At 37.3% G+C, this 27,940-nt stretch overlaps 1 protein-coding gene across 3 annotated transcripts in view; it reads right to left on the reverse strand.

The window, feature by feature from the left end:
- Positions 1-1,138: 1,138 nt before the first annotated feature.
- Positions 1,139-27,940, reverse strand: part of LOC106064166 (ATP-dependent translocase ABCB1-like) — a 215,818-nt gene continuing 189,016 nt past the window's right edge. For all 3 annotated transcript variants that reach the window (XM_056040703.1, XM_056040688.1, XM_056040697.1), the window contains 5 exons: positions 15,777-15,936; positions 6,020-6,217; positions 5,224-5,430; positions 4,961-5,107; positions 1,139-3,327 (listed from right to left, as the gene is read on the reverse strand). In XM_056040703.1, the coding sequence (XP_055896678.1) occupies positions 3,133-3,327; positions 4,961-5,107; positions 5,224-5,430; positions 6,020-6,217; positions 15,777-15,936 (907 nt within the window). In that variant the 3' untranslated portion in view covers positions 1,139-3,132. The remainder of the gene's footprint in view (positions 3,328-4,960; positions 5,108-5,223; positions 5,431-6,019; positions 6,218-15,776; positions 15,937-27,940) is intronic.

Consider the following 27,940-nt stretch of genomic DNA (forward strand, 5'->3'; position numbering starts at 1 on the left):
TACAAATATTAAGTCAGCAAAAACAGGTGCATAGATGACATTTATAATATAACAGATCGGAAAAAAAAAACTCGAGCAAAGGCGGGTTAAAAACAGAGCTAGTAGGCCTATAAATATAATAAAAAAGAATTAAAGAATAGCAAAAAAACAACCTTGTAAGGAAAATCAGGGTAGTGTGACGTCAATAACAATTAAAGAAGTGAAAGAATCTAAAAGTGACAATGTGTCTTTTTAGCTTTAATAAAAATAAAATTAATGTAAAGGATAAGGAGTTCAAGTATTATATAAGACTAATAAAATATGTGCTTTATATAGGCTTTGTTCCGACATTTGTACCGTGTTCCGCAATTGTGACTTCTTAAAAAATCCTGTTCCGTAATTGTGACTGACCATATCTCAGTCGATTTGCATGTAAAATTTAAATATGTGTTGCAAAACTAACCAATACGCCTATTTTATCAGAAAATGGATGGGCAATGCCTAGATACTTTTAGTTTTTCCATAGGTCTAACCATTACGGAGCAAAAAATTGAAAACTAAAAGTAGCAGCAAACTGTTCCGCAATAGTGACTCTACTATATAACTCTATGATCAAAAATATAATCATTAAAATTTTGCAACAATATTTGCATAAAATTTGAAATACTTAAAGATATATGTTAGTACACTAACGAAATGAAGAGATTTTTTAAAATTTCAAAATGTTCATTTTATTGTCTTTGAAATCTCTAAAAAAAAATTTTTTTTTTTTCTGCAAAATGTACCGGTAGGCCTACTACCGGTATATCATCTGTTTAACTTCTAAATCTTGGGTGCAAAAAATAAAGCATAATATATACAAAGTAAATAGTTGAGCTGTCACTTGTAACTTCTTGTTTGCTTCTTCGAAAAAAAAAGTTAGTAATTTTTATCGATTAGTTAAAAAGTTTTAGCATTGCAGCTGCAAAGTCACTGACTATTTTCGGGTTGATTTACTGAATCAACCAACCAAATTTTGGATGAAGAAAAAGTTTTTTTATTTGAACCTCGTGATCACCTTCAGGCATATAGACGGAATGGCCGGCCAAATCGCGAACTGGCCATACTTTGGGTTTAGGTCGTAACATACACAAACATAGAATACAAAATATTTTGCCAATGTATTAATGTATAATTTATTTGTCACGAAGACCATTATATGTACAATTATTGTTATACATTTACACAATATTATACAAAGAAAATTGTAAGGTGTCTAATAGTGTCTATATGAATTGATGTCATTTGTACAAATTAACTGCTTTTGACCAATCTTGACGAAACTTTGCATGAATATTACTGACATTTTGAGGGTGGCTATTAAAAGTAAAAATAAAGTTCTCCTTACAGACCTTGAGATAAGGCAGATGATGTTAAGGTCATCTGTTTCTTTGGCCAACGGTTGAGAAGCCAGTCATGTGGCCAGTGCAACGACCATATGCCTTTACTTTCCTCAACTAAAGTTGAGTTTGGTGGTCAGTCAAAGCAAGTTGGCACCTAAGCTCTCAATACTGCAACTTTTATCTTACATTTTTCTATATAAAACAAAATTAATTAATTAACACTAATTATTTTTTTAATTGATTCATGTGTTGTCATCAACAATGTATAGTTGTGCTCCAATTTGAATCATGAAAAAAAAAAAAAATCCACCCAGACAGAGTGAGAGGATAAATAGAAAAAAATGCAGTGTATACACAAAGCAACACTTTAGGAATGTTGAACTCAACACAAGAAATATGTGGTTGAGCCCACTATAACTCATCGGGGCATCATTCACTGGTAATTAATTATCTAATTAATCATTAAATTATCTTATATATTACAGACGTTGTTTCAAAAAAGATCATTAAGTCCTACGGATTTATACATTTATACGCATAATATATACAAAGTAAATAAATGGGCATGATAACTCAATACTATATTTTCTAGAGCTGTGAACCATTATCTCTATTTGTGCAAACATTAAATTAAAATTGTGCTTTGTAAAAACCCTGCTCCTACGTTGGCTCGTACAGCGCACTGTTAGACAGAAGACATGATCAGTCTAGAGATGAATGTTGACATTTGAGAAGAAACACCTTGAGAAGTTTTGCTCAAGGCAGATATTGTTACTATATGATTTCCTGTTAATAAAGACCTGTTGACTTGCCTTCATTTGACTACTACAACCATTAGTTTTAATTTAAAAATAACATAAAAATACTTCGAATAAGTTCTGTTCTAAGCATGGAATAAATATACAAAACAGCAATAAAAGATAACAAAAAAATAAGATTTGTTCAACCCTTACAGCATCATGTTCAATAATTTAAAAAATAAATATATTAGTCAATCTTTTTCTACATACAAGTGTTGGATTGAAATATTGAGTGGCAGGAACAAAGTGTAAACTGCAGCAATCTACTGACAATAACAAGTATAGGTGACAAACAATATATAGTAAGAAACTAATATTCAGGCATAACAACTCATGATCCACTAAAAACAACAAAAATGTTATTGTAAGTTTTTTATATTAAAAAAAAATAACATCAGATCATCTTAATAGTCACAAACTTTACAGTCCTTTTAAAATTTCATATACAGACAGTTGGATATAGTTGTTTATCATGAATTTAGGAAGAGTAATCCCTGTAAGAAACAAATATTTGAACAAGTCAGTCTACTAAACTTTTCCCACATAAGTACACAATCACAATATTGCTTTCCATTTTTTTTTTTATTAAAGTCTGAATGATAAATAAATTATAAAATAAATAAATATAGATAATTGAAAATAGTGTGAGAATTATTGTGGGAAGGGCTAGATTCATACTATGAATAGCTAGAATATTATACACTTTACCATAAACAGTAATTCAAGTTTAAAACAATATGGATAAATAGTTGAGAAGTAAAAATCAAGCTTTCTACATATATTTTACTGTTCCTGATTAATTAAAAAAAAAACATATTATAAATGATATGTAAAAAATACAACACAAAACATTTTTTGAGAATATGAGTGTAAAAGTATGAAAAAACATAATGATTTTTGTATGTGGTATTAGTGATGAGGTAACAATAATTTTGAAAAAAAAATATACAGAGAAATGAACTAATAAGTCATTACCGTGTTGATTTTTTAATGAATTTGTAATAAAACCCTTGTTTATTCATCAATTCATTGTGTGTCCCTGTCTCTGCAACTTTTCCATGGCTAACAACACAAATTTTGTCTGAATTCTTAATAGTGGACAATCGATGTGCTATAACTATACAAGTTCTTCCTTCTCTAGCTTTGTCTAGAGCTTCTTGAACAATCTAAAATGTAAAGAGTTAGGTATCATCAAAATGAAAATAAAAATTGTGCTATATGCTATAAATCAAATGTGAATATACTAGAATTAATGAACTAATGAATCCAATGTATACACAAATGAATACACAGTCCATTTATTCACACTATATCCCATAACAATCTACCATATATATGTGGAAATACCACTCATAGATCAAGAGATCTCTTAAACTATCATACATATCTGCAACAAATTTCTACACCGTTTCCTTTTACCTCCTAGATGCTTACCAAGAACGCTTTTTTACAGATTCTCAACCTGACAATGGCCGTTCGTGAAAAACCGCAAGCTCTATCCAACCTTTGTATTTTATTTTTGGTATTTTCCCAAAAGGCCAGAGTTTACATATAAAGCATTATAAAACAACATAACGAATTCCGTATTTCTAAAGCAATATTTTTTTCCATAAGTCTGCTTATTTATAATATGCCTTACAATATTTCCACTTCCATTTAGAAGCGGTCTAAATAAAAACAAAATAAAACAGAATTAATGAGATAGATCTAAATTCTTTTTCCTTTTTTAGAGAAAAAGAGAGAGCGCAAGGAATGATACTTGGTAACACTGTCAAAAAAAACAAAACAAAAAAAAAACACCCTAATCCTAATAGCATTGAAAAGATAAATATAGTTCTATTGTCATTTCGCTACATTCAAATGGGGTCAAATAAACGATTGCAATTATTACAACCAAATGGATATTTCTTTTTATTTAGAGAACAAAATACCAAGATGTAGAAAGTGGAACTGGAATGTGTATGAAGAACTAACTTTTTGTTGTTATTCTAGAGAACATGTAATAATTAGGGATGAGTTAAAAAACAAAGCTAATGGTAAGCTTTACAATATAACCTTACATCTGGTAAACTTTTAATAAATTCATGAATGTTTGCTCCACTGGCAGCAAGAATGATTTTGTCCATAGTCACCAAACGAGAATTATCTCCATAAGCAATATTTTCAGCAATACGTCTGTCAAACAGAACAGGTTCTTGAAATACAATTCCTATTTGTGACCATAACCATTTTAAGTAAAAGTGCTACTAAAATAACAGGCCCAAAATATGAGGGTGTGTATATGTCAGGGGGGCATTATGAAGTAGCTCTTAAATCAAGTCAAAATTCTATGTGGGAGAAAAAAAAAAGGGGGTTCCACAGGCTAAAAAAATATGTAAGGTTATAATGTAAAAAAAAGTACTTCAAATTTAATTAAACGAGATCCAACCTAATTATTATAATTACACTTACTGCTTGGTTTAGTATTGTTTTATATTGTTCTTGTTTTAAAAATTCCTTTCAAAACAATTTTTTTTTTCAACTTCTACTAGACATAAAAAAAAAAAGTATCTGCTGCACCTATTTTGAGCACAATAAGGACGATGGTGAAATTAAATTTTCAAAAGCCCTTTTAGTTTTTGAGATCTAAACATGCCAAAGAGATGTACATATATATATATATAAATATATTTATAAATATATATATAGTCAAAACTAACGGGAACAAAAAAACAACAAAAATCAAACAAGTAAAACTAAAAATATTTGATTTTCTAATGAACTGATTCAAAATTAATTTATTTTAAAGAGAGTTCTAACCTTTTCACTTTCAGTGTCCAGTGCAGATGTAGCCTCATCCAATAACAGAATCTTTGGATTACGTACTAAGGCTCTTGCTATAGCTACTCTCTGCTTTTGTCCACCACTTAGTTGAGTTCCCTTTGAACCAACATTTGTTTCATACCCCTAGAGCCAATGCAATACAAGAAATATGAAAAAAAAAAAATTAAATCTAGAGAACATGTAATAAGGGATGAGTTAAAAAAACAAAGCTAATGGTAAACCTTACAATATAACCTTACATCTGGTAAACTTTTAATAAATTCATGGATGTTTGCTCCACGGGCAGCAAGAATGATTTCGTCCATAGTCACCAAACGAGAATTATCTCCATAAGCAATATTTTCAGCAATACTTCTGTCAAACAGAACAGGTTCTTGAGATACAATTCCTATTTGTGACCGTAACCATTTTAAATTAAGTGTTCTTACATCAGTATTTGCAAATTTCTGTCAAAGAAAAATTTCAAAGTCAGTATGTAATGAAGGGATGCAATAAATTTATACAAAATACTTTTTAAAATAAAGACAATTCCTCCTTTACAGATCTTGTAGAGCAATTATTTTGCTCATAATTACGATCAAATGTTAGATTTTTTTTTTGAAAGTGAAATTTTTCCCCTACCCCAATCCACACTACCCGTGAAAAAAATCCTGGTTAATATTCCAATGATAGGCCAATAGATGTAGACATACAAGACTGTGTTCCTGAACATTAATTTATTGAGCTCTTTAATGAATATGGCCTATATTGGAAAATACCCAAAGACCCAGTCTGTTCAAGATAAATATTTTCTAGTTCTCTAGCCAAAATTAAATTATTTATTTTTACTTTGAAAAATTATAACGGTCAAACAGAGTTTTCCCATTGTGGCCAAACAGCTAGTAAGTCTTTTCCCAAATATATACACCAACTGTCAAATTTCTAGGAAAATCCTTAGAACCTTGTCAACTTGAAACCTGTTTTTGCCAAAGAATGTGCAAACTGAATAGAGGAATTGCTTTGTGTAATGATTATATAACTATAAAATATTCCTACCACTGATCCACTTTCTACATCATAAAAACGTTCAATGAGTTGAATTGAAGTACTTTTTCCACATCCACTGCTTCCAACTAAAGCCAGTGTTTCACCGGGACTAACAGAGAAAGTTAATCCCTGTGCAACTTGTACAGTTGGTCTAGTTGGGTATCGGAAGGTGACAGCTTCAAATTTCACTTCTGCTTCACAGGAGTCCTGTTGATCAGTGTTAACGAATGTATACAGTTTCAGATTAGATAAATAGTTATTTATGTACAAGATGTGCTAGTAAAAACTAGATATTTATTTAGTGCTTATATGCATAGGAATACATTAACAAGATAGTAAGAAGACTACTAAATAAACAAAATTGATAACTGATGGGTGGAGAGCTGGAAAATACTTTTTAAAAATGTGGATGGGGTAAATTGTCACAGTACTATTAGTGTCATGGGTGTATTATAGCCAGGACCCACCCCTCTCACAGGGTGGTGTGGAATTTTGTGACTGATTTTTCGCTTTGATTTTGTTCATTTAGGTGAGATTTTAATGTTAAACTATCACTTGCCCCAGTGCAGCCAAGGGGGGTTTTGAGTTTAAAATCCTCCTCTTCTATAAAAAAAAAATAATGCAAACAACAGTCACCAAATTCCATGAACATAGCTAAATGGATTTTGAGTTTAACCCCCTCCAAAAATTTTTTTTACGACAAAAAACCCTTTTCTTAAACCACTGCAACCTATGCGGCCGCAGTGGGCCCCGCGCTTTCATAGGCCCCGCGCTAATTATATGTGTAATTGCATAATGATGCAAAATATACGAAAAAGTCATGGAAATTATTATTAAAATCTCCTGAAAAATAGACAAAATTATTATTTCGGGGTGTCATTCAATGTGGAAAACACAAATCTTACGCGAAAAAAAACAACCAATGTCAGCTTTCATATTTAAATAAAAATATAATAATAGGGCGAATTTTAACCAAAATACTTTATTTACATTAATAGTCACCGGCATATAAAAGTAGATCAAAATCTACCTCAATCTCATAAAAAAAATCAAAAGCGATATATTTTTATTTTTATTAGATCTAGAGACCTACATCTAGAATTACTATGAAAATGTTATATAGGTCTAGATCTAAATCTAGACAGATTTGATATAAAATAAAGACTAAACTAAGACTATCAGTCACTATTAGACTATATTTAGCAGGTTTTTGGTGAATGACGGATAGAAAATTACCTGAAAGGTCAAGGGATGTTGGTAGAAAATATGTATCTGGCTTGGAAAAGAAAAAAGAAGCTAATGAGGCTTCAGCTAAGAACCAGATGGGCGCCCTACGAACGTTTTTAAACGATCAAAACCCGAAATTGAGAACACACTCACTTCTAGCGAGACAGCTGAAACAGATTCTATGAAGAATGCAAAAACTGCAGTGGTGAATGTCGTAAGAAAAGAAGACAATAATGTAACAACTGATCAACACGTAGTTATGGATAATGAGCGAAATGTGGTCGATCCATTGAGAAATCTGGATGATCCTGCCATGTGGCCAGAAAAAATGGAAACATCTTGTATTGACTATTTATTACGAAAAGGTCAAACCTGAGATTACTTTGGAGAATTTTCCGAAAAATAAGGATGGTAGACATTTCTCTAAAGTGCATTACAAACGAAAGCTGAGAAATGGTGAAAGTATTTTGCGTCCTTGGCTGATCTATTCTGTGTCAGCAGACAAGATCTATTGTTTCTACTGTCGTCTATTGGGAAAACAAAAAAGTTCCTTTTTAAATGAAGAATTTGAACAGTGGCAAAGCTGTACCACAAGGCTAGCAGAGCATGAAAAATCGCAATGGTATTTAGACGCCACAACCAGTTGATATGAAGCAAGATTAAGTTAAAAAACGCATTGCCAAAGTTAACCAGGAGATGCTTTATTCTGAGACTAAACGTTGGAATCAAATTTTTCAAAGACTAGTTGCGATTGTACAATTTCTAGCGGAGCGCAATTTAGCTTTCAGAGAGACCATTGAAAGACTTGAAGAGCCAAGTAATGGGAATTTCCTAGGTCTAATGGAATTACTCGCAAAGTTTGATCCTCGATGTGTTACCAATGCAGAAATTCATGATCATTACCTGGGAAAGAAGATTCAAAAGGAACTCATTATTGTAGTAGCTGATGCTGTGAATGCTATCCTTCGAGACATCAAGAATGCAAAGTATTTTTCACTGATATTGGATTTTACCCCAGACATAAGTCACAAAGAGTAGATGTCATAAACTCTCCGGTATGTATCAGATGGGGTTAATGTGAAAGAGCCTGTGGCTGTACATGAACGTTTTATTAAGTTTCTTCCAGTGGAAAGTACAACTGGACAGGACGCGATGTACTCGTGAATGAGCTGGCGAAGCTTGAATTAACTGTTGAAAATATTCGTGGACAAGTTTATGATAATGGTGCGAACATGAAAGGCGTCAATTCTGGAGTTCAAAAACGGCTTTTAAATATTAACAGCAGAGCCTTCATGTACGTGTCATAATTACAACCTGGTGCTAGCAGACATGGACAAAACTTGCCCTGATGCTTTAACCTTTTTTGGAACTATACAACGCGTGTATACGATAAGACCTATTACCCTACCCAGACTAGGCCTGGCGCAACCCGTTTCGCATAGGGCCCCGCAATTGCTAGGACCGGCCCTGTCAATATAAGACTAAAGCATGCAACAGCCACCATATTCTATGAGCGTAGCCAAGAGGGGTTTAGTGTTTAAAAACCCCTTCCTGAGAGCTTTAAGTTAAAACCCTCTGTAGAAGGAATGTAATAAAGAATAATTATGTACAAACACACACATATAAAAAAAAAATCCTGGCTACGCTCATGATTAGTGTATCACACTTATGCTACATAAAAGTAGAAATCTAACCATTAAATGATTTAATTATCTTAAAAGGTGATAAAGGAAATAAGAATATTTTTTACAATTTATGAAAGCAATAGGGGAGTTTTTAAAATGTAAATCACTAATACATATGTTACAGTGTCATTATTTACACAGAATGTAAAAGATACACTTTTACTTTGCTATCCTATGAAAATTAATAAATATAGTATGGTCTGTTACAGTACTTGCATTTTTTTTCTATTTCAATAAAATTTTCTAAATAGTTTTGTATAGCACTGTCTATGTTATGTTAATGTTTAAGAAGTTATTTTAAACAACTTATAAATATACAGATAGAAAAAGTCCTAAAAATATAGTTTATATAAATAAAGCAATGCAAGTATAAAATAATTTTTTAACAAATCAATGTTAAACTATATAAAAGTCAATGCAAAATCTAAAATTCAGACATGATAGTATATACTCAAAGTCAAAGTGAGCATTATTTTGGTAAAGTCGAGATAAGTCATGTATATAGGAATTTCTGACTGCTAACTATATCAATAGCTTCTCTTATGAAATACAGACGTTACTTCAAAAAAGAAGATAATTTCGTCCTACGCGTGTTCCTAGGTCAATCTAGTCATGCATTTAATCAATTACATAAATTCTGCCAAGTCATTGGTTTTCCTGGCTGAATTAATAGTGCTCTAATAGCACTAGGAAAGAAGGAGCATTTGTACAGATTGGTCCTAGCATATGGAACAAGGGATGTGTCTGTATCTTTGTGTCTTTCTGAATATTTTATTAAATTTTGTTTTTGCATTTGAAGATTATGGTTCAGTGTTTTATTTATAATTGCTACTTTACTTTTAAGTCTTCTATCATGAAGTGTTTCTAAAGTTAGTAATTTTACTAAATGTGTCACTCTAATCAAATGTAAATATTCGTTTGTTATGAATCTCACTGCTTTATTTTGTGTCTGTTCCAGTTTCTTAATGTTTTTCTAGAGTTGAGGATGCATATTCTATTATTGGCCTAACCAAGGTAGATTAGTTTTATCAATATGGGGATTACGTGATAGTTTTTCATTTATTATAGCACCTAACAATTTAGTATTTTTAGTCTGTTACTGGTTTACCATGAATACGATAAGTGGTATTTATTTATTTTCGTTTTTTTTTTGTTACTCTTAAAACTGACATTTTTCTGTGTGGAAAGACATGCTCCAATTTGATTCCCATTTCTGTAATTCATCTATTTCTCTTTGTACAATTTCTGTATCTTGTGTTGTTTTTATTGTTCTATATATTATGCACAGGCTCGGGTGCCCATCTACGTTCCCAATCATTCTCAAGCATTTTTATGTGGGACAAAAAGGCCTAATTGGCAGAATGTTGACCTGTATGAGCACTTCTCAATAGAAAGTGCACTAGCTCCTACTCTATTCCCTATCTTCTTTGGAGTAATACTGGATCAGGTTTCGCTCAGACGGCAATGTATTCAATCTTCAACGTCTTTAAATAAAAGAAATGGCCATAACAGAGTTGTATATGCTGATGATTGCGCCCTGCTAGCTCACAATGAACATGATCTCCAGATCGCAGTAAACGAATTTGCATACTCTTTCAGTTCATCTATAAAACTCGGGAAAACAAAAGTCATGTTTCAGAAATCACCCAATAAAACCTGTAAGCCCCAAAGATCACCATAAATGGACAGGCCCTTAACATATCTAGGAAGCAAAGTATCAAATGATCAGGGGCGGTCTTAGCAGTGCGCGGGGCCCTGGGCGAGTGTCATATGCGGGGCCCTATATATATAAACCCTAACATCACGCTAACGGGCTCGTCCGCTTCTAAAGCTGTTGGCGAATATGTTGATACTCTCTTAATCAAATTGTTTTTATTTCTTTCGTCTGATACTTTGTCTTACTCTCTTTTCCCTGAATTTCAGATCGTCGTTTATTTCAGAAGCAATTTTCTTTGTTGTATTAACTCTTTCTCTCCTAACTGACGATTCTAACGTTGATTCCACCAGAATGTGGTAAATAATTACGGAGAGAAAGAATTATGTGTACCAGAGAAATATTTGTCCAGGTACTTTTTAAAAAGTGCAAGAAGGCCTTTGCATGTCAGCAGATTGCAGGTTTTGTTGACAGTATTCATAACAAATAAAATATACTTTAAGAAAAAGCTGATAAAAAAACTCCTTAAAGCTTCCTTGTTAAAAGTTCGCTAGACATTGTGGTGTCAGCGACAGTCAATAGCGCCTCCCAGAATTCTTTCGTTTGATGGCGTAGCGAGTTATAACTTTCTAGGTGGCACTACAATTGTGTTTCTGACTGTGATTTTGTTTCCATGAAAGGCACGTTTTCTTCCAAAATGTTTTCACTTTTCAGATGACGCAGCAAAACCTTTTCATAGAAAATCTCTCTATGATATCAAAAACGTCACAGCTTGAGAGTTACATTTAGCTATGTCTCCTAAAACAAATTTCAGATTATGGCAGCCGCACAGAGTGTAAAATGATTGACTGTTAATGTGAATAATGTGCGTCTTTAACGGCTTGGTGCTTTCCCTTCGTATTCGCACCATTGTCATAACCCTGGCTACGACAGTCGGCGATGTCCAGACCAAGGTTCTCCAACACGGCGAGAAGAGACTCTGACAAACCATTTCCTGTTGAGTTTTCAACATATACAAATTTGATGAAGTGTTCTCCACCTTAACGTCTGTATCTGATACGTCCACAAAACGTCATAGAAGGGACAACTGCTCCTTGATTGATTTTAATAATAACTTTCCCTTTTACTTCTGATCCCATAAGGTCCATAAGCTCGTTTTGAATAATTTGCTCGAACATATGGACGTGAGTTACGGAGTTCATAGTTAGTCGAAGATGGTTGAGTCGAATTTGGCCAGCATCTCAACCAAGCCTAAAATTGACCGTTGTTTGGTGCATAAAGTTGATCGGTTCTCCCACGAAATGCTTGTTGTTCAGACTTCGCGCAAATGCAGTTTTTCTTTTGTAATTTGTTCTAGCATTCTGTTATCCGTTGTGCTACTATTGGACAGAGCTCAATCCAACCACGCTGGCACACACTGGAAGTGATTCACAAGGCATGGTGCTGCCGAAGTATATTACCAAGATGCTTCCAGTCACACTAACCTTTATTTGTTAATTTCCCTCCAGTAGCTATGGTGACAATTTTACAAGGAAAACACAATACTCTGTCTTTAGTATAAGAACAAAGTGTGAGATAGGAGCTACAGTAGTTCATTTCATTGACTTTCGCAGCTCAACATTCGTGGAAGGGTTTTAAAATAAAATTTAATGACAAAAATACTCCCGCGTTTTTTTTTTTGTTTTTTTTGTTGTAATCTTTAAGACTCGACAGGTCATAAGATGCTGTCTTTACCGAAACTGAACGGTATTTTGACACCAAAAATGTCATGTTAAGAGTTACATAGTAATTGGTATCATTTCAAATCATGTGGTATCAAATATCCTAGTTTATGAGAACTGATCTGGTTATCGAAGCTGACGATGACAATGGAATCTCTGATAGCGGGGCCCCCCTCAGGCTCGGGGCTTGGGGGCGGTTGCCCCACTTGCCACCCCCTAAGGCCGCTACTGCAAATGATGCATCGCTTTCAAGGGAAGTTGATAAACGTCTGGCAAGGGCCAGTAGTGCTTTTGGACGCTTCCAGGCGAGATTTTGGCGGAATTAATCACTACGCCTGCCCTCAAAAATCAATGTCTACCAAGCAGTAGTTCTGTCAACCCTTCTATATGTATGTGAGACATGGGTATTATAATGAAAGCATAAAGCAACTAGGACTACTTGAAATCTTTCACCAAATATGCTTGAGCTCCATCATGGACATACTGTGGCAAGACCGCACTACAAACAGCAATGTCGCTACAAACAGCGAACGCCGGAATGTGCAGTATAGAGGGACTTATGGTGATGAGAACGATTAGTACTTGTGATCATAGCTAATCACGTTATCATTATTTGTCAATTGTTCTTTCTTGAATACTGATGCGACATTTTTAATCTTTGATATAACGTTTTATTTATTGTAATAAACGCTGACTTCAACTCTCCTTTGAAGCCAATTCATATCACCAAGATAGGCTTTGCTTCAATTCCTGTTTTAAAATTATAGTTATAAACTGTGTACTGAAAAACGACCAAGGAAGAAATATGCAACATTGGCCAAGAAATTACAAACTATGTATAGCAATACGAATCAATGGATCGTCTTCCGTATCTGTCTTATTGATTTCGATTAGCACGCAAAAACAATTGTTACATTAGGTCTATATCTAAAGATTTAATTATTTTTTTATGACATTAAATTTTATTTTATATTTAATATTATAATTAATGTTTTGATAATGCAACATTACTTAGTTTGAATAGAATACGTTTGAAAAGAATACATTATTACATGATTTTGAAACAATTTGATATAATTAAAAGGGTGAAGCATAATACTTGAAAAGGGATAAACATGGAAGTTGTTGCAATACATTTGTTTATTAAGGATGAAAAGGTCCATCATCAACAAACTTTATCAACAGCTCTAAACATGATTTGATTTGATTTGGATTTTAGGCACATCGGCACAATTTAGGCCATGTCGTGCCTGCAGTCCCTTAAGGACTACTCTCTCTACATAATAAGGGCTAAATTCTGTACAGTTAAATCATTAAAATCAAGGTCTATTCACAGTTGAAATAGTAAAGGTAGTAAAAATTTAATAATTTGGTAAAAATCTAATGTAAATAGTACATGTCCACAAATTCATAAATCAGATCTTCGTAGACAGCCCCACTTCCCGGACAAAGCCCAGTACCTTCCCAGGGTCGACATTGTCGAATAGTGTTTTTAAGTTAGTGGTTCTAAAATATTTCTACCTGACATCCTGGTACCTGGGGCAATCAACGAGGATATGTTCCACGGTGAGGCGAAAGTCACAGTACTCACAAAGTGGGGGCTCCTCTCTCTTCAGCACAAAAGAGTGCGTGATGTAGGTGTGGCCAATCCTAAGTCTGGACATGGTCGTGCTACCACGCCTTGTCAGACCCTTAGATGTGGGCCGCCACCTGACATCCGCCCTCTCTAAACATTAAACCTTACAAGTGTTCTTTCACAAGTTACTTGCGTAACCGCTATCTCAGAAGCCATTTACAATAAATTGTATTTCTGTCAAATTCAGTAATAACCATTTGAACAGTTATTGCAAGACAACTCACTTTGCTCTTCCTAACGGCGTAAAATTCGAACCGGAAATCCTGGGGTCCTTGTGACAAACCAACCCAATAATATAGTGCACATTGGATTGGGCACGCTATTTTTGAATTATTTTTAGGTATCGGTTGATCTATAGATTACTGTATGCAATAATCCCCAATATAGCCGGAAATTTGTTACTAATTTATAAGCTCAGCGTCTTGTAATAGATCCACCCGAATATGTTCATACTAATGTAATGTCTACAGCACTATACAAAATATAAACCTTTTGTGTTTTTTGGCGGCCCCCGATAGGGGAAAAGACACTATTAGTTTTGAGTGGAATGTCTGTCCGTCTTGTTTAGATCTCGTAAACTAGAAAAGATAGTGAAAATCTGACACCATAATATTTTAGACCATTCAAAGTTCTGATGCAAAGGCTACTTTTTGTTTTCGGAAAGAGAAAAATCTAATTTTTTTAATGCAAGCAGTTTTTCCATAAAAATACACCACTTTTACAACTATTCACTATTAATAGTAACAAACACGGGAGGCTCTTTAGAAAGGAAGAACCCCATACAACATATTTTTAACATATTTATGCTAATGGTTTTAGATTTTTTGTCAATTTTTAAAAAATTACATTTGTATTGCTAAGTTATGTAAGTTCTGTCATACTTACTACTGCATTTACACAAAAAAAGTTTTCTTTTTTTTTTAAAGAGAAAAAATCTATGTAGTATGCATATAAGTTAGACATAATTTAAAACATCAATTAAATTAAGTAGTTTTTCATATTATCGCGTGAATTTCATTGCACTGCAAAGGATATAGTACACTTAACAATTATTTTTTTTTACGGAAATGTTTTTTTCTGGAGGATTCGAATAAGAGATTGACCTTTACAGAGCAAAGAGATCAATTAGATATTTATTATAAGACATCAGTTAGGCCAGGTTCACATCTAAATTCACATTCACTTTCACCTATCCTTTGGTCTGCTTGACCGCTGGGGCACCACACAAGATCTGTCAACCTTCTTTCTCAATTCTTCTCTGTCATTTGTCTTTGATAGAATTTCATTCTTTCTGAAAATAATGAAACCTGCCCTTTTACCTGCCTGGGTGGACCACTTGGGGAGTCAATTTTGAGTTTGTGTTTCCACAAACTGTCTTTGTAACCTTGTTTTTTGTTAAAATCACATAATCATTGTAAATCACCAGTTTCATGGCATATGTTTATACATCTGAGTGATCTCATTATTATGAGAGAGTATGTGTTTAGTATTACGCAGTAAAGTTCTTTAGTGGCCCATTCGGCGACCCCCACAGGCCATTTGGTACCAATCCACGGGGCCCATATAGTCAGTCCGCCCCTTGTCACGTAAAGATAAATAAAAAAAATTTTTCATACTTATTACAATTATTATTTGTAGGATAAGAGGATGACATAACCAGGGGATGACATGACCAGGGGATGAAATGACCAGGGGATGAAATGACCAGGGGATGAAATGACTGGAGATGATGTGATCGGAGATGATGTGATCGGGGATGAAGGGACCAATAACGAAATGACCGGGAACCAAGTAATAGAACATTTTTAAATATTTACAATTTTCAGTTTTAAAGTATTCATACTTGAAGTACAATGCCGTCTGTGGAAGAATAGTCTAAACTTGGTTTTGAATCTAACAAATAGATTATATGCCTTGCTGATGTCTGTGCTTTACCAACGTCAGGTGCAAATGCTGAGGCATTTCCCATACCCATTGCTCCAAATACAATAGCACCAAATACTCTGATGAAAGAAAATGGGAACATAGTAAAAGAAAAAAGTAATATTGCAATACCTTTGAGCTAGTATACTATAAAAAATCACTATGCCAAATGAAATAAATAAATTGATTATTCCTGCAAACAGGGTTAGTAGTAATTTTCCATTAAAAGCGTTTGGGACTTTTGCCAGCCTTTTAACTAAATAAACATAAAATTTAGTTTTGATATTTGAACTAGCACACACTAGAGCTATTCACAGCATTCTACTCTTTTTTTACAAAGCTTATATCAATTCACCCTGTCTGTCTGGTAAAAAATTTGTAAAACTTTATTTCTCCCACATCCAATCTCGGATCAAGCTGAAATTTTGCACAATTGTTTCTTTTACCTGACAACAGAAGAATCGATGTAATTATTTTGTTTGGTACTTCGAACAAGGGAAAGAAATTGTACTTGACTAAGTGGTGGTAAAAACTGAATTAATCCCCTTTATATGTCGCCGCATGTGGGCTTGAGCCATGAATTCGAATTCATGTCGCCCCACCTCACCCCCTTTTTTCATAAATGCTTTTAAAAAGCGAATACAGTAAAAAAAAAATCAACCAGACTTCCCTATTTTTCTACCTCTACCTCCCCCTCCCCACCCCCATTTTCCCAACTGGTCCAGATAAGTGATAGGATCACAGCGCATTGAGAAAACCTAAAAGCAAGAAATAGCGCTAAGCAAAAACAATTGGTAAAAATATTTCTAATCGCTCAGAATTATTGTTGTTTTTCTAGATTTATTACAAATTTAATTACATGACTGATCCAAACTAATTGATACAATTACTATTCGTATAAGCTTTGTTTTTTTTAAAGTATTTTTAATATTTTTATTTGTTTACATTTTGATTTAACCTGCTAAAATGCACAAACTATATTTGTATAAATGTGTGATTTATCAATAGTTCCGTATTCATCACACTAGATACATAAACACCTGCTTGCTATTTATTGTTTTGCCTCCATTTTTTAAATGTCATATGTGTGTGTGTGTGTGTGCAATGTCTTTTAGCCAATCCATTAATGTATATAAACTATAATACATTTTCAATTTAATACACAGGTTCTTAAATTAGATGCTCACTAAGAAACTTTTTTGATAGATTCGCACTCTAGCTCGGAAATTCGATAAAATGTACAAGAACTTCAATTGTAATTATATTAAACTTTATAATCTACTGTATGAGATCACCTTCACCTATCCCTTAATCTGTTGGACCGTTGGGGCACCACGTAAGATTCTTTGACCGTCTTTCTCAATTCCTCTCTGTCTTGGATAGAACCTCTCTCAACGGGAGGCCCCTCCATTCTTTTACGTTGTCCTCGCATCGCTTTCTCTGTCTACCTCTTCTTCTTTTTCATGGTACTGTTCCCTGAAGGAAGGCCATAGAGTTTTAGTTTGCGTTTTTTTTTTACAATAGTTAGCAGGTCATCGTGGGGTCCAATAGCTGTAGTAACACTGTCTCTAATCTGTCCGTTTGTGATGCGGTCTTTAAATGTGATACCTAGGATCCTTCTGTAGCATCTCAATTCCATTACTAAGATCTTCCTCTCTAGCTCTGCAGTCAGAGTCCAAGACTCTCAAGCATATAAAAATGTTGTCATGACTAGGGATCGCATCAGTCTGACTTTGGAGTCGAGGGCTATGCTTTTGTCTTTAGATATTATTTTGAATTTCGCAAGTGCTGCTGTGGACTGTGCAATTCGGGCCAGTAGTTCAAGTTTTGTTCCCTTATCAGAGACGATAGCTCTGAGGTATTTGAAACTACTGACACTTGTCAGCTTTTCACCTCCAATGCTGATAACCTTTTTAAAGCCTTGTTGGCTATTGGACATAAGCTCGTTTTTTTTTCGGTATTTATTTGCATTCCATACGCTGTGGAAGTCTTGTCTATGCGCAACACCAAGTCAACTAGATCTTTTTCTTTGTTTGCTAGGCCATCAATGTCATCCGCGAAGCGCAAGTTAGTAATTCTTCTTCCTCCAGTGCTTAAGTACCTTCATATCCCTCGAGAGCATCTTTCATTATCCTTTCAAAGAAGATATTGAAAAGTGTTGGTGAAAGTAGCCAGCCTTGTCTTAAACCAAGCTGTATGAGATATGCTAGGACACAACTGTTTAAAAATATGTTTTTAGTCCCATCCAGCCTACAGATAGTTTCACTATTTTTTTAAATTAAGTTTTATTGGAAGAAAATGTCGGTCATGGAGTTCCATACCTAATCTTTGTTTGCAGGAATGATTAAAAATGAAAAAAAATGCTTTGTCTGAGAAATATATAATGTATTTATTATTTGTACATGAAATACATTGCAAGACATAGTGTTTACACGTTGAAATACATTGGGGGACTAGTTTTTATATAGTGTTTACATGTTGTTTTTTTACTTAACCTCCTTTGTAAAGCTAACTACTTTTTGTTTTCTTTTGGATGTGCAGATCTTTGGTAAACTTAAGTTCACCTACCAACAAAATATTTTACAAGAAAAACAATATTACAAAGAGAAATTATGTTATGCATAAACTAAGAGGCAGCCCCGTGAGACTTGCGCTTGACAGAAGCCCCCAGATGAGTTGTGGTATATATATATATATATCGCCTCTGTTACGTCTTTATATTGGATGAGACTCTTTAGACAAGTAAACGACAAATCACAGTTTATAAATACTTTAATCTTTATTAACACTGAAAACACTTTCTTGTTCATAGTCCTCCATTTCGGTTCTTCTTCCTACTTTCAACACGCATTCGCACCATTTCACATTCACACTAAGATGCGCACGTAACACCCCCCCTGTTTAACAAGTTCGATGCACATCGAACGTCCAAAATACAAATCACTGAATATATTATCAGACTATTCCAAGTTTAAAAAAATCGGTAACATATAAAACCATAATGTAATAACTAAACAAACTCAAACACAATGGCATGTTAATACCAATACAATTCCAACATGGAATAACAATTATATTCATCACAATAAGAACTGTTATTATGAGCAATTGAAACCACTTCTGTTAACATATATCTATAAGTAATCATATTTCTATTAATACAACTCCCCACTCATAATTTTATGCCTGTACAAAACACCATCATTTCAGTCGCAATCAAATAGTTAACAAACAAAGTCTATCTTGTTCCATGCATATTGTAACAACACTATTCAATTCATTACACATATATTTATTCATTGTAGAATAGAACAATAATTAGTGTCCATCATTCCTACCTTTTCTAATCATATCTATATAATTCTAACATTATTGACATGCCATCCTTTCCGCTTCCCTCCTTTACAATGATGTCCCATTGTGATCCTACTACCGAATGATCTAGCTGTACTGTTTTCTAGGCTGCTAATATCCCTCTCTTTTCTCGTAAACGCCTCTTCACTATTGTACCTTGAATCCTTAATTCTAATTAACTGTTGACACTGTCTTCTAATATGCCCCTTCTCCCACAATTAAAGCATAAGATGTATGGACTTGTATGTCTATATGTGGGTTTAAATCGCTTTCCCTGTACCACTGATTGCCTTACTTTACTTTGATTTGGACCCATTCCTATTGCATTGCTTTCTACCTTATCTGTTAATTCTTTCTTCTCGTGCTTGTGACAAGTCAAAAACTCGCTGTCAGAGTCACTCTAAATTATCACGGCATTAATTATTATTTTTCATTATTTATTTATTTTATTTTAATTATTTCCCCATCCTACCCCTAAAATATTCACCCGCCACACCTTTTCCTCTCCAGGCTAGACTTAGTTGATCACATTGGAGATAGCTAGGCCACGTCTTTCGAGTTATCTTCCCTTGACCGGGGCAAAGATACGCACAGACTTTGATCTTATCGACAGGATGTCTGACAGCCGCGGTTTACACCACCTTGGTTTGAATGCAAGCTAATCCTTCTCCCCCCCCCCTTCTCTCACGTCTCTCTTTGATCTAAGAGATTACCCTGGTCAACACACCGCCTGATATCCCATGTGCCACTCCCATCTCAAGTCTACTTCACCCACGTGTAAGATAATGCTAAGCCTTGGACATTTCCGGTGTCCGCCCACACTTTTCAGGCATATATATATAGTAAACCAACTCAAATCACCCTCTCTTTCGCATTCGAGCTGAGCTATCGAGTCTGGACTATATCATTTATTCTCCCTCCTAGAGGAATACCTGGTGGTAAGCCGAACTTAATCACAAGTTCCATCTTAATTACTCTGTGTATATTTCCATTGGAGTTTATCATGTGTATTTTGCTTAGTTCATTTATATTTAATTAGTGCATTGTGTATTTCTCACTGGCGTAAGTAGAAAACATGAACATGGCTAATGTATATTTATGTATTGCGTTAATCTATTAATGCTACGTGGCTCAATTGATCATTGATGCAACCATGTATATATTTGTACACCTTACTTTATTTCCTTTATCTCGGTTGATCGCCTTGATAATTTTACTAGCGCACTGATACTGCGTCTAGAAAAGAGATACGAGTTATCTCCCCTGTATTGAATTATCTCCCCTTTACTCATTTTACTCTAATGAGAGTTACCCCGCTTGAAGGGACATTCAAGCACGCTCCATTGTTCTCGACCCACGGTCATATGCAAACAAAGCGTCTCGGTCACTGACCACCGCCCAACTAACCCCCCCCCCTTTTCTTTCTCTATCCACCTGTGTTGTTTATTTGAGATTATTATTTCCCCTTCTATGTACATTCTTATATTATTATTTCCCCTTTCATGTACATTTTTATATTGCTACTATCTGCCATCTATTTTCCAAATCCCATTTGTCATCATCTCCCCTTTATGCTCTAAAGCAATTTTACCAATCTGACGAATGCACCTCAGTCGGGGGCATCGATAAGATGTATGAGAGACATGTCCTAACTTGTCTTTGTTTATCCGCAGCCTCCCTCAGGTGTCTGCCTATTTATGTGCTGAGTGCTATCCAGCACTGCACTGTCCTACTGAGACCTGCCTATTTATCGGATCACTTACCTGCCTATTTGCCTACTGGCCTATTTAGATGCTTAGTGCTATTCAGCACTGTATTTGCCATCGTGAATCACCTATTGCCTAGTTATTGGATCAACGATCTATTTACCTGCATATGTGCTTAGTGCTATTCAGCACTGCACTTTCCTACTGAGATCTACCCAACTATTTGGTCGATATCAAGAATCACCTACTATCTTCGTGCTTAGTGCTATCCAGCACTGCATTTTCCAATTGAGTATCATCTACCGCCTGCGGAGATCTACTCAGCTCTACTACTTGGCGCTATCGGCATTGCCCGCCTATTCGACAGCCCACCTGTCAAGCTATTAGGTGCGACGTCCCTATAGACCAGATCTGTGTGAGACGTCATAGCTACGCCAACCCTCTGCAACTCACTGGACATATCCTGTCAACTACGCTGCCCGCGGCAGATCAGCTCTGCCCGCAGTAACCTTGTGCCCACGGTATCCGGCCACCCGCCATACTGTGCCCACTACAGATACTAGAACTTGGGACTGAGACTCCACAAGAGCTATATCGCCGGCGTCCCTCTATCCGCTAGAGCGCCACCTCCAGCTGCAGAACCTCAAGCCAGGACCCAGCCAGCTGCGACATCAACAGGACAACCAGCTAAGTCAGAGGACAAAGTGACATACTCTCTTATTATGTGCAAGAGTGATGATCAAACATAGAATATACTAGAGATAGATGCATACCCTCCCCCTTTTTATTATTATATGTATATTTATGTAAATAAATATCCTTTATTTTAACTTTTGTATCTATCTTTCATTGCTTTGTCTCGTTGCGTGTCTGCTCCCGATTCATATGCTGATAAGTGGGGTGTGATTGCTTTCAAAAATAATCATCCCCTAGACATAAAACGTGCCAAATACACGTCACATTTCCCCACCTGTCACATTTTGGCGAGCCCGTCCGTGGATTTAACCCATTAGTACAGCAGGCACGAACAGGCAGCAATAACTAAATTCCATATCAATATTTTTTTTCTAAAAATATTTATAAGTATCATCACTTCGCATTTTCAAGAGTGTCACTTCTGTCATATTTTATATTTTATATTTATTGCATTTTATTTGTAATATTTCATTGCAGGAATTTGTGATTAACATAGGCAGACACCACATTCCTTTCGCACTCTTTCCTATAACCGGCGACTCACTTTCGCTAACCCACTTTCTTTAATTCTAGCTAAATCCGATTATCCATTCTATCTGCCCCTCCACCACCCTAGTGCCCCTTATTCCCAACCATGGCCAGTGGCACTCGCTCCAAGGCTGAACCGGACCGCAAGCAGCGTTTAGCAGATATCATGGATGAGGCTAAATTCTTTGACGATGAAGCCGAACGGAAAGAATATGTGAGATCCCAGCTTGAGGCGCTTAAAAGAGAGCAAGAAAAAAGAAACGAAAAGGAAGAATTAAGATTAGCAAGGGAGCATGAAATAGCTATGGAAAGGGAGAGAAGGGAAACTGAAACAGCATTGAAGGAAAGGGAAGCGAGAAAGGAAGCGGAAATAGCTATTGCTAAAGAGAGGGAAAGAAAGGAAGCTGAAATAGCTATAGCTAAAGAAAAAGAAGTCACAGAGCGAGAAAAGGAAATAACTCTGAGGGAGAAGGAGAAAGAAATAACAGCGAGAGAAAAGATAGCCGCGGACAAAGAGAACGAGGCCGCCCGCCAGGCTACTTCCGAGTCTCGCCCGGCTAGCCCAGCATCCTTTCAAAGTTCCTTGAACGGTCTACCCCACATGCCAATGGAGCACTTCGACGACAAGACTGAGAACATCGAAGTTTATCTTGTCCGCTTTGAGGAAGTAGCACGCTTTTACAGTCTGCCAGAGGAGAAATGGTGCTTCCGGCTATCCCAATGCCTCCGAGGCAAAGCCTACGAAGTTTACTCCAAACTTCCTTCCGGCCAGCGAGAAGATTACGCAGCCCTCAAGAAGGCGCTACTGATCCAATTCGAGCTGACTGCCGAGGCCTACCACAAAAAGTTCAGAAGTTCCCGCCTTGAACGCAGAGAGACCTACGGCAACCTCTGCGAAAGGCTGGATAAGTACCTGATCAGGTGGCACGCTCTCAGCCAATTGCCAGAGACTTTTGATGGCCTAGCATGCCTCATACTCTCTGAGCAGCTGTTAGAATGCATGTCGCCAGAGGTCAGAGTTTATGTCAAGGAGCAACAAGCAACTGCACCCGCTGACATAGCTTCCGCCGCTGACCGGTACTTGAACGCCCGAAAGGACTTAAAAGGCAAGGCTACCGCGACAGACCAACAAACAGACCAACCAACTTCTCCTGCTCAGCCCAACCTTGCTCCTAAAACTCCCCAGCACAACCAGGCACCAGGCCGGCAATCAGCCCCTCATAGCCACAATAACCGCCCCAACCACCAGTCTCGCTATAACCAGACCAACTACTCTCAGCGTGACTCACGTCATGGCGCGCGTGACAGTAGACCCACTCCACACCGGCAGCAGCAGGCCCCACGGACCCTATCAATGGTGGCGCCAGTCCCTCAACCCTCTGTGATTGATCCATTTGACCAACCAGAGGAGGACACATACGTCGTCTCCACGATGGCCGTGGTTCCTCAACCCACTGCCATTGATCTCGGCCAACCAGAACTCCCCCCAGTGCTACCTCACCCCGTCTCTTCTCCTCCGGGAGTAGAGAACATTCTGGCCAACGGTGTCGAAGTGTTGGGCCTATACGACTCAGGCTGTTCGTTCGGCGCGGTTATCAATAAGACGCTGATTGACCCATCGGATCTCACTGGTGGAACAGTGACAATCCAGTCTATAGACCGTGGCACTCCTCCGCAGGTTCTACCTGTCGCGAGGGTGCACGTGGAGTGCAGATACGTACATGGCACCATTGACGCCGCCGTCATGGACACGCCAGTGTATGATTTCATTCTAGGCTCCAAATATGTCCCTCTTGGAGTAGTCAACAAGCCATACTTCTCTCTGCCCGTCGGTAGATCGACAAAGCAGAGAAGTGGCCGCAACCAGCAGGTTGGAAGCCCTGGTCGCCACGCTAACATGCCTAGTCCCGACTCATCAGCGAAGCTCAAACCACACTGCCCTGGCATTGACACTGCTAGGAAGTCACGAGTTAAGTCGTATACCCGCGCTTGTGAGGGTCTACTTGACCCAGGCTACTCAGCCAAGATTGACCTACATTCCTCTGACATTGATAGTGTCAGAATGCCCCGAGGTAAGATGAACCCTTGCTCTCGTGGACTCACTCCTCTTCATGGCTCTTCAGCCTCCATTCCAAATCCTCTCCCTGGCATTGATAGTGTCAGGAAGTCACGAGGTAAGCCGAACCCTCGCGCTCGTGAAAACACTTCTCGCTATGGCTTCCCAGCCACCATTCTGAATCAACCTCTCCCTGGCATTGATAGTGTCAGGAAGTCACGAGGTAAGCCGAACCCTCGCGCTCGTGAAAACATTTCCCTTCGTGGCTCCGCAGCCACCACTCAATATCAACCTTTCCCTGGCATCGACCGTGTCAGGAAGCCACGATGTAAGCCGAATTATCACACTCGTGGGGACGTTCTCGGTCAGAACTCCACATTCTTTATCAGGCCACTCTTCCCTGACATTGATCGTGTCAGACGAAACCGAGGTAAGCTGACTACTTACTCTCGTGAAGAAGCGCCTCACAGCGGCTTCGGAGGTAAGCCCCAACAAGCACATGTGCCTTGGGCACCCCGCCTAAGCCCCAATCACGCTCCCCAATCCGCCCCAGGAAGGAATTATTACTCATCCAATGGCCCAATCTACTCTCCCGAGCAACCCCAAATGTTTCACCCAGGTGACTACATAATCAGGGACGGGAAGTAGACCACGGACCAACTTGGATAGACTCTCCTCCTGACATGGCTATCCCTTTATTTTCTCAGATTTTTTTTTTTTCTAATGCTGTGATAACAACTGATCTTAAAGTTAGAGTGACATCAGTCTGCTCGCACTTTATGGATCTTCTGCGATAGATCCATCTTGGCGGCGGCGTATGTGACAAGTCAAAAACTCGCTGTCAGAGTCACTCTAAATTATCACGGCATTAATTATTATTTTTCATTATTTATTTATTTTATTTTAATTATTTCCCCATCCTACCCCTAAAATATTCACCCGCCACACCTTTTCCTCTCCAGGCTAGACTTAGTTGATCACATTGGAGATAGCTAGGCCACGTCTTTCGAGTTATCTTCCCTTGACCGGGGCAAAGATACGCACAGACTTTGATCTTATCGACAGGATGTCTGACAGCCGCGGTTTACACCACCTTGGTTTGAATGCAAGCTAATCCTTCTCCCCCCCCCCTTCTCTCACGTCTCTCTTTGATCTAAGAGATTACCCTGGTCAACACACCGCCTGATATCCCATGTGCCACTCCCATCTCAAGTCTACTTCACCCACGTGTAAGATAATGCTAAGCCTTGGACATTTCCGGTGTCCGCCCACACTTTTCAGGCATATATATATAGTAAACCAACTCAAATCACCCTCTCTTTCGCATTCGAGCTGAGCTATCGAGTCTGGACTATATCATTTATTCTCCCTCCTAGAGGAATACCTGGTGGTAAGCCGAACTTAATCACAAGTTCCATCTTAATTACTCTGTGTATATTTCCATTGGAGTTTATCATGTGTATTTTGCTTAGTTCATTTATATTTAATTAGTGCATTGTGTATTTCTCACTGGCGTAAGTAGAAAACATGAACATGGCTAATGTATATTTATGTATTGCGTTAATCTATTAATGCTACGTGGCTCAATTGATCATTGATGCAACCATGTATATATTTGTACACCTTACTTTATTTCCTTTATCTCGGTTGATCGCCTTGATAATTTTACTAGCGCACTGATACTGCGTCTAGAAAAGAGATACGAGTTATCTCCCCTGTATTGAATTATCTCCCCTTTACTCATTTTACTCTAATGAGAGTTACCCCGCTTGAAGGGACATTCAAGCACGCTCCATTGTTCTCGACCCACGGTCATATGCAAACAAAGCGTCTCGGTCACTGACCACCGCCCAACTAACCCCCCCCCCTTTTCTTTCTCTATCCACCTGTGTTGTTTATTTGAGATTATTATTTCCCCTTCTATGTACATTCTTATATTATTATTTCCCCTTTCATGTACATTTTTATATTGCTACTATCTGCCATCTATTTTCCAAATCCCATTTGTCATCATCTCCCCTTTATGCTCTAAAGCAATTTTACCAATCTGACGAATGCACCTCAGTCGGGGGCATCGATAAGATGTATGAGAGACATGTCCTAACTTGTCTTTGTTTATCCGCAGCCTCCCTCAGGTGTCTGCCTATTTATGTGCTGAGTGCTATCCAGCACTGCACTGTCCTACTGAGACCTGCCTATTTATCGGATCACTTACCTGCCTATTTGCCTACTGGCCTATTTAGATGCTTAGTGCTATTCAGCACTGTATTTGCCATCGTGAATCACCTATTGCCTAGTTATTGGATCAACGATCTATTTACCTGCATATGTGCTTAGTGCTATTCAGCACTGCACTTTCCTACTGAGATCTACCCAACTATTTGGTCGATATCAAGAATCACCTACTATCTTCGTGCTTAGTGCTATCCAGCACTGCATTTTCCAATTGAGTATCATCTACCGCCTGCGGAGATCTACTCAGCTCTACTACTTGGCGCTATCGGCATTGCCCGCCTATTCGACAGCCCACCTGTCAAGCTATTAGGTGCGACGTCCCTATAGACCAGATCTGTGTGAGACGTCATAGCTACGCCAACCCTCTGCAACTCACTGGACATATCCTGTCAACTACGCTGCCCGCGGCAGATCAGCTCTGCCCGCAGTAACCTTGTGCCCACGGTATCCGGCCACCCGCCATACTGTGCCCACTACAGATACTAGAACTTGGGACTGAGACTCCACAAGAGCTATATCGCCGGCGTCCCTCTATCCGCTAGAGCGCCACCTCCAGCTGCAGAACCTCAAGCCAGGACCCAGCCAGCTGCGACATCAACAGGACAACCAGCTAAGTCAGAGGACAAAGTGACATACTCTCTTATTATGTGCAAGAGTGATGATCAAACATAGAATATACTAGAGATAGATGCATACCCTCCCCCTTTTTATTATTATATGTATATTTATGTAAATAAATATCCTTTATTTTAACTTTTGTATCTATCTTTCATTGCTTTGTCTCGTTGCGTGTCTGCTCCCGATTCATATGCTGATAAGTGGGGTGTGATTGCTTTCAAAAATAATCATCCCCTAGACATAAAACGTGCCAAATACACGTCACATTTCCCCACCTGTCACAGTGCTCTCTGCTACCCATGTCATCTGATGTATGAGATCTTATGTCTTCTTCCACATCCCCATTTCTACCTCGCGTAAACTTTATCCCATAATATTTCTTCCAATTCTCAATCTCCCTTACTGAACATATTTTCAACCCATGAATATTCCCAATAATTAAATCTATCTCACCCTGATCTACAACACAAGCTTCCACTGTCCCCTTAAAATACGGTGTGTCTATACTAACTTTAGCAATCGGTAATTGTACAATATTCCCATTAAACATAACACACTTCCAATATTCGCCTGTATATTCATGGTCTTCCACTAAATTCTTATTCACTCCAATAATAGTGCTTCCTGTATCCCTGATGGTCTTGGCTGCCTTGTTCCCTACGAATGTCTGAAAAATCTCCAATGTTCCAGTATCAGATGACAATGATAAGCCTTGCTCTATTCTACCTTTCTCCCAGTCCTTTCTTTCCTGTTTCCTTGATATCTTCCGTTGCGGTTATCATTTTGTCTTTCATATGTACCACTTCTATACTGTCTATCCTGTGTCTCCCTTGTTCTGTGAGAGTTATTCTGTGTCTCACATGTTCTGTTAAAGGCAACTATTTCTTCTAT

Source organism: Biomphalaria glabrata, chromosome 1, assembly GCF_947242115.1.
Source record: "Biomphalaria glabrata chromosome 1, xgBioGlab47.1, whole genome shotgun sequence".
NCBI classification, from domain to species: Eukaryota; Metazoa; Mollusca; class Gastropoda; family Planorbidae; genus Biomphalaria; species Biomphalaria glabrata.